Source organism: Poecilia latipinna, unplaced genomic scaffold, assembly GCF_001443285.1.
Source record: "Poecilia latipinna isolate Pla-1442-1.1 unplaced genomic scaffold, P_latipinna-1.0 Scaffold2660, whole genome shotgun sequence".
NCBI lineage: Eukaryota > Metazoa > Chordata > Actinopteri > Cyprinodontiformes > Poeciliidae > Poecilia > Poecilia latipinna.
Window position 1 is genome coordinate 40591 of NW_015115276.1, and position 7801 is coordinate 48391.

Below are 7801 nucleotides of genomic sequence, written 5' to 3' on the forward strand. Positions count from 1 at the left end.
TCTACCTGGAATCTGGAGTCTACCTTGAATCTGGAGTCTACCTGGAATCTGGAGTCTACCTGGAATCTGGAGTCTACCTTGAATCTTCCTGGAGTCTACCTTGAATCTTCCTGGAGTCCCCCTTTGGCCCGTGTACCTGTCTGGTTCTGACACACAGCGGTACCGGCTGCCTGTAGCGAACCGGGCATTTAGTCACTGTGTAGCATTTATTACTGTAGCAGTGATAGGCTTATCAGGCAAAACATTATGACCTCTGAGAGATCAATTATCTGTCTGTGATGGAGCTCATTAGTGTGTGTGTGTGTGTGTGTGTGTGTGTGTGTGTGTGTGTGTGTGTGTGTGTGTGTGTGTGTGTGTGAAGGCATGTGAAACAGGAAGTGGACCTCTGCCAGATGAGTGACTCTCTGACTCTGGGACTCTTTGGTTAAATGAGGCTGAGACGCAGCGGACCAAATCAAACCTTTTATTTGCCAGAAAACATTCAGAGCTGAACAGGTGAAGGTGTGATCATACCTGTTGACAGGTGAAGGAGTGTGAAAGCCAGACTGACAGAGAGCCCTTCCTTTAACTGAGCCACAGTTTACAATGATTGTCAGTTTGCAGCAGAAGGCGTCACTACAGCAGCTATGTACAGCATGCGACGAGGGGAGCCAGGGTTGCATAGCTACTCGCTGTTTGCCCTTTAACCGTGTGCTTTTAGATCAAGTCTAATTTGTTCCACAGCGCCGGAACCAGCCGGAACCAGATGGGTCCAGTAGGGTTCAGCTGGATCCAGAATGATCACAGTCATCCAGAAGATCCAGAACCGGTCCTGGTCATAGACTGCAGACTCAGTGGAGTCAGGAATGGGTCCAGGTGAGACATCTGTCCTCTACAGGATCTCTGTTGGAGGACTGCTCTCATATTCGTACGTGGAAGTTGCTGCAGAGACAGAGAAGAAGAAGCAGACGCTTTATCCACATCACTGATTATTGATTCCTCTTCATCCCCGCCATCCTCATCATCCTGGTTCTGACTAGAGCTCCATGACTCAGCAGGTCATCCCCTCCTCCCCCCGACAGTAATGTGACCTCCCTGATTGCTGTTGCCATGGTAACAGCATCCCCAGCGCACCCTCCCCCGGATGATGGATGGTCGGCAGTAAAAGCTTTTTATCTCTGCTGCTCCATGCGGCGCTCAGGCCATGCCGGGTTTACGGCGCTGATCCAATTGTTTTGCTGGTTCCACTTGGCGTGGCTCAGTTAGAGACCGTTATTGATCAGGTGATGGCTGATCAGGAGGTGGCGCTCTGTGGAGTCTCTAACCTGCGACTCACTGACACAGAAGGCACAAATTTCAATGATTGTTCTGATCTTTTATTCCCACTAATGAGGCTATTTGACGTTTCCTCTCGTCCTAAGATGTTTCCTCTCTTCCTAAGACGTTTCCTCTCTAAGACGTTTCCTCTCTTCCTAAGACGTTTACCGGTGAAATGTTGGGTGTGATGTTGGAGGCGTTACCTAAGGAAGTCTGGAGCTTTGGAGATCATGTTCTCGAAGTCGGAGAAGGAGAGCTTGTTGTCGGCGTCGAGGTCGGCCTCCTCGATGGCCTTGTCGCACACCAGAGTGACCTCCTCTGGGGTCAGTTCCCCTTTGGTCAGCTTGTTCAGGGTCTTCTGCAGATCCTCCTTACAGATGAAATTGTCCCTGTTGAAGTCTGGAGCAGGACGACACACGGCAGCTCAGCTCAGATTTTGCTTTTCATTTCATTTCTTTTATTAAAACGCTGCTAATTATCATTGTAAACTATTCAAAATAAATTGTGTATATTATATAAAACTGTAGACTATTCAAGATAAATTTGTAAATTATTCAAAGTAAATTTTCTAAATTATTTGAAATGAATTTCCAGATTTTGCGGGTTGTTTATGGATGTTTATTTTGATTAGCACTGGTTTATATTTGGTTTTGTTTAATGGTATTTGCTGTTTGTAATATTTATTTTGTATGTGCCTCCCAGGCTGCCGTAGCCGGTGACTGCAGGCTGAATGACTTGAACCGTCAAGATGTTTGGCACAAAGAAACCAAAGCTTCGTGTTTCCCGATGACGTTTTGTTGTTTGAGTTTGGATTGTAATGTATGGTTTTGTTTTCACGGTGACATCATGATCTGCATCCAAGAAAATAAACAAAACTGAAAATTACCGTTGAGACTCAGCTGAGTAATCCAAGAGCTGGGGAGCTGCTGCGATCATTATTATTATATTTATAATAATAATAGACAGAATGGGCCTGAGGACATTTTGTTTGGACAGAAATGTTCATGTCTGGAGAGTTTTAAGGGCTTCCATTTTAATCCAACTCCGGTTCGAACGCTAGTTGACCTCTGACCCCTGGTCCTGCAGACCTTGGTCTGGGTTTGGTTTGAATGTGAACGCCCAGCGGACCAGAGACTGCTCCAAAAGGAGGAAGTGGACCACAGTGCAGGGCATTCTGGGTAAATGCAACCAAAGCTAACCTGTTAGCCTAGCGCTAACAGCAGAAATAGCTCCTGGTCTTTAGCCAAAACTAAAGATAAATCCTTTAATCACTAAAATCTGATGCGTCCATCTTGTTTCTATTTAGTGAAGAAGGATTTGGCATAAAACCAGAGTTTTGTCAAAATTGGTATGTTTATATTGAACACATTTATTTTCATAATTCCACTTTGTGCAATTTTATGGCCAGTAGAAAATCCAGTGTTTACATGTGAACAAGCTTATTCCCAATTTCTTGTTCAATGGAAACACTCAATTTGCACAACACTGTTTAACAGAATATTGAAAAAGTTTTGTGCACATTTGTAACAGAAACGCAGCGACTTTCTGCACCAAAACCAAGGCGAGCAGAAACAGAAGATCGGACTGAAGTGGCGAAGGAAGGTTTGATCTTCATCACAGTTGAGCCTCAAATTTGAACAACTTTAGGTTTTATTATGTAGTAATTCTGACGGGATGAGAACCTCAGAGAGGAGTGTTCATCCTCAGTTTCATGAAACAGCGTCCTACCGTAGATCTTGAAGGCATAGATGGTCTTCAGCTCTCTGGGGGCCGTCTCACAGAGAGCTGAAAACATGTCCACGAAGTCATTGAAGCTCATGTTGCCCTGTCCGTCCTCAGAGAACGTCTCCACGATCCTGTCCCTGAACGGGTTCTCCTGCACAGACACACACTCACACTATCTTTGCAGGGACTTTCCATTGACTTCCATTCATTTCTACAGCCTAACCCCAACCCTCGCCCCAGAATGTATACCTGTTCTTTGATTTACCATTTTACCTTGGGTCAAGGATCAAGGCTACCTTTTAACCTACTGGTGGAGTTTATCTTACCCACATGGTTTTCCTATGCCTCAGAGAGTCCTAATCATTTAGTTTTTACCTTTATTTAGCCACTTGGGATTATGTGAAGTCCCCTTCTGCTTTACAGAGGGACACTACCTCAGTCCTAATTTTATGGCATAGATTGTTAACTGGAGTTATATAACACATAGCGAGGATTGATCAACCTTATCTGTGCTGTACTTGGGTAAGAGTGCATGGTGGTAATGGCCGAAACACCCCGGGATCCCGAGGCTCATGTTCCAAATCTTAGAATATACATACCATCTTATAAGATTGTTATAATTATTTTTGAATATTTATTTCTGTACCTTATACTTGGGATAAGCAAAAGGAGGTGAGCTCTAGAATGACGCCTTGCCTTTGACTCCCTACACCAATGTTTGGGTTGATGGACCGATTCAGGGGGATGTCATTGTGACACTAAACCATCCCTAACCCTAACCACCCGTCCATCCATCTTCTTCCGCTTATCCGGGTCGGGTCGCAGGGGCAGCAGCCTAAGAAGGGAGGCCCAGTCTTCCCTCTCCAGCATCTTCCAGCTCCTCCAGGAACCCCAAACCGTTCCCAGGCCAGCAGAGAGACATCGTCCCTCAGCGTGTCCTGGGTTTCCCCTCCTCCCGGTGGGACCTGAACTCCTCACCAGGGAGGCGTCCAGGAGGCATCCTGACCAGAAGCCTCAACTGGCTCCTCTCGACGTGGAGGAGCAGCGGCTCTACTCTCAGTCCCTCCTGGATGACCGAGCTTCTCTCTCTAAGGGAGAGCCCAGCCACCCTGCGGAGGAAACCCATTTCGGCCGCTTGTATCCGTGATCTCGTTCTTTCGGTCATGACCCAAAGCTCATGGCCATAGATGAGGGTGGGAACGAAGATCGACTGGTAACCCTAACCCTATCCGTAAAATCCAAAACAATGTTTTTCCTTGTGGGGACCAGAATTTTTCCCCACAACATAATATGTGTCAGGAAAATGGTGCCCACAATGCATCAAATACATGGTACACACACACTACACATCAGTAGAGACAATCATCCACCTGTTGAAGAACAGAACATCTGGACCTGCGTACCTTGAGCTCCGGCATGGTGACGATGAGCGCCATTGGGACTTTGATGTCCGGGTTGTTGGTGTAGTCCAGTGGCACCAGGTGTGGAGCCAGCTCCCGGTACCGTCCGTGGAGGCTGCAGAGCACAGAGGACGCACTGTGAGACAACGGTCCATTCGACCTGACATCGCCCCCTGCTGACACCAGATACCACTACAACTAGACACAGTGAGACATCCCGTCTGTCCTCTTCCTGCTGTCCATGTCCCACCAGCAAATTTAATTCTGGTCAGACCTTTCAGGACTGAATCAAATTATTTTCTATCCTGTCTGGTTTCATGATTGAATGTTCTTTAAACAAACTGGTCTAAATGGCAGACAGTAAATAATTCCTCTGAAGAACTTCTCTGCCCTGTCAGCAGCATTTGTCTCATAAAAGTCCTTTTCACATGACCAAAGTCTCTGCTAGGAACACCAGCCTGTCCAGCTGTACACCTCTCCACTGTCACCCTGCAGGAATCCTGACATGATGCTCCAGAGAGCAGAGTTCACACATCTATTCCGATTCTGGCTCCTATTTCTGATTACCTGGACTCTACCTGACCTGTCAGCCCCAGAGCAGTGTTTTTCAGAACGTTTCCGTCTGGTTTGTGGCTGAGATGATGTCTCCTTTGTCTCCTATTTCTCCGATGTCTCCGTGTCTGTGTGTCTCAGCTCTCCTCCTCCTCAGTAATGAAGAAGCGTGTGTGGACTCACCTCAGGATCTCCTTCCGGGTGAAATAGGTGCAGTCCTGTAAACAAGCAGAGAAACGGGTGAGGATCTGTCTTCGGGGACCCAATCAGCAGCCGCGGCTCCTTCCTGCCAGTTGTGGCTGTGAAGCGTCGTGATTTATGCGGGGCAGACCTGATACGCCTCCAGCTGCTCCTCGGTGAAGGTCGTCTGCTTGTTGCCCATGGTGCGCGGCGGATTGTCCCATCACAGAGCTGCATCCCACTGGAGACTCCCCCACCTCCACGCTAGGAGCTTCACATCCAGGCAGAGGCTCTGCATCCGGCTCCCAGGATGATGCTCCTTTTGCTGGATGAGGAGTGGTACACTGCCCTGATGCTTTCAGGTGCTGCTGGGAAAATCTGGCTTCCAGGACCCTGACAAAGGAATGCTAAAAATTATTACTACGATTTATTACGTATACTTATACTTATTTAGTCTTTGTTTTACAATTTCAATATGTTTTTGTTTGTTTTGTTGAGTTAAATATTTATTAAACAACTTATCCTCATGTTATGAACAGTTCAGCCATGACAAACCTTAAACTAAATCTGGGCCGAAGTAAAGAATTTATTTTTTTTGTAAAGGTTTTGTTGGCTCTAGTGGCCTTTATTTGGAAGTAGTTTGACAGGAAAGAGGGGGAAGACATGCAGCAAATGTCACCAGGCTGGGAATTGAACCTGTGACCACTGGCATGAGGACCAAGGCCTCACTGAATGTATGGGCTGTGCTTTGCCCCTGCGCCACCACAAAGAATTTATCAGTGAAAATAAGAGTTTTACTGCTGGTCTCAGGTGTGGAGAAACTGATCATTTGGACCTGAAGGCAGCAGAGCGCCTCATTTGGTTTGCCTCAATGGAAAGTCAAATAACTACACAATTAATTTTTATATAGTAGCAAAATATTCTAAAAACAATGCATTGATGCACTGGTCCTGCTGAAAAATCCATAAATTCAGTTTTTTATTTTTATTAAACTTTTATTTGACCCAATAAAACCTTTGGGGACGAGCACATGCAGTGGGGAAGGGGGGCTTGAGCTCCCGCCCCTTTCATCCTTGATTCCCCAAGGGCCCCTTTGTTGGAGGGTATTGTTTCTTAAATGGTTATTATTTACATTTTATTTTTATCTGTGAATCTGTCTGTGCCCCTCAACAATAAAATAAAAATATGTAAATTAACCTTCAAACCCAGTTTTGTTTGTGCTGAACAGACTCTTAATCTCCTCTAGGGGGCGCTGTAGGCTCAGTGTGTAGAGTCACAAACACTAAAGGGCTTCGTTAATTTCAACCATACAGCTGCAGACATTGTAATGAAATGGAAATCCTATGATTTATACACAGGGGCGCAACTACATATTATTCAGGTGGATGTGAAAACATAAATCGACCCCCCACCCCCCCAAGGAAGGTACGTAAGGGTGAAGGAGCGTAGAAAACATGCGGTCGCTCTATCTGTATGTTTACCCATGAATGGTATCACTACCATGTTTTCTGTCATTGACTTACTAAATTCAGTGTACTAAACATGGCTAATAAGTAAAAAAAAATTGGCTAAAAGCTTATTTTAGGTGGAATGCTAATCCATTACGGTGGAGCACTAACTCGAGGGAAAAGATTATTAAACCTAATGTAATTGCACCGGCTGAGGCGGTGCCCGTGTTTTTACTAACCAGTTCTGTTTTTATTCCCCCTAGGAGAGAGTTTTTAGAGCTGCAACGGACATTTTTTATTTCATCTGGGACTCCAAATGGGAAAGATTAAAACGTGAAATTATGACGAAACCCAAAGAGAAAGGAGGGAAGGAGTCCCAGACCTGTACCTGTTTTTAGGCAGCCATTACACTAGCACTCATTTTAAACAAGCCATGGACATTTTTAACAACCCAAAAACAAATGAAATGAATAGATTCTGGCTTGGATCACACCTGAGAAAACTTTTAAAGAGTGATTTTAGAAAACCAGCAGCTTTTAACCTCCCACCAGCATACGCTTTTATACAGACATTTTTACAGCATTTTAAACTGGAAGGAGAGATCAGGATTTTAACTAACCATCATTTTATTATCTCTGTTGTGCAGGACCGGGAACCAGCGACTCCAGTGCGCGGCCTCCTGCGTGGAGACGCCACCACGGTTTGGCGCAATGTGAGCCATCCCATCCTTCCGAACAGACTCCAGGACCTGTCCTGGATGGTGGCCCATGAGATCCTCCCGGTCAGAGCCGTTATGCACTCCTGCGGCATGTTGGCGACGTCCATCTGCCCCCGACCCGGTTGTGGCGCGCCGGAGTCAGTGAGGCATCTGCTGTGGGAGTGCAGCGCTGCCAGGGACCTGTGGGCAGAGGCCGGCTCCTTGAAATTCCCATACTTACCAGCACGGGAGGTCCTCGATGCACAGCTAGTGCTGTACGGGGTGAGCCACCAGAAAATGGTGAAGAAAGACTTTGCAGAGATGTGGCTCACCCTCGCCACCATCAAAGACGCCATTTGGACCTCCAGAAACTTGCTGGTAAGCAGGCGCTGGCAGATGCCCCCCGTGGCTGTGATCCGGATGGCGGCAGCGAAAAGAGAAAACATCAGTGGTGGAGAAAGTACTCAAAAAATGTACTCAAGTAAAAGTAAAACTACCACATT

At 46.2% G+C, this 7801-nt stretch overlaps 1 protein-coding gene across 1 annotated transcript; it reads right to left on the bottom strand.

The window, feature by feature from the left end:
* Positions 1–450: 450 nt before the first annotated feature.
* On the bottom strand, positions 451–5556 carry LOC106938658 (calcium and integrin-binding family member 2-like). The gene is made up of 6 exons (XM_015020786.1): positions 5305–5556; positions 5157–5191; positions 4425–4536; positions 3025–3172; positions 1500–1695; positions 451–921 (listed from the first exon to the last, which is right to left on the bottom strand). The coding sequence occupies exons 1-6, from the start codon at positions 5353–5355 to the stop codon at positions 900–902; spliced, it is 564 nt and encodes a 187-aa protein (XP_014876272.1). The 5' UTR covers positions 5356–5556; the 3' UTR covers positions 451–899.
* Positions 5557–7801: the final 2245 nt, after the last annotated feature.

What these genes read in the sequence shown, in the direction of transcription:
- LOC106938658 (XM_015020786.1), bottom strand. Translation starts at nt 5,355, where the DNA reads ATGGGCAACAAGCAGACGACCTTCACCGAGGAGCAGCTGGAGGCGTAT. An exon ending in ACCCGGAAGGAGATCCTGAG is followed by an intron (nt 4,537 to 5,156) that starts GTGAGTCCACAC and finishes TGTGCTCTGCAG; the next exon opens with CCTCCACGGACGGTACCGGG. An exon ending in CTATGCCTTCAAGATCTACG is followed by an intron (nt 1,696 to 3,024) that starts GTAGGACGCTGT and finishes GTCCTGCTCCAG; the next exon opens with ACTTCAACAGGGACAATTTC.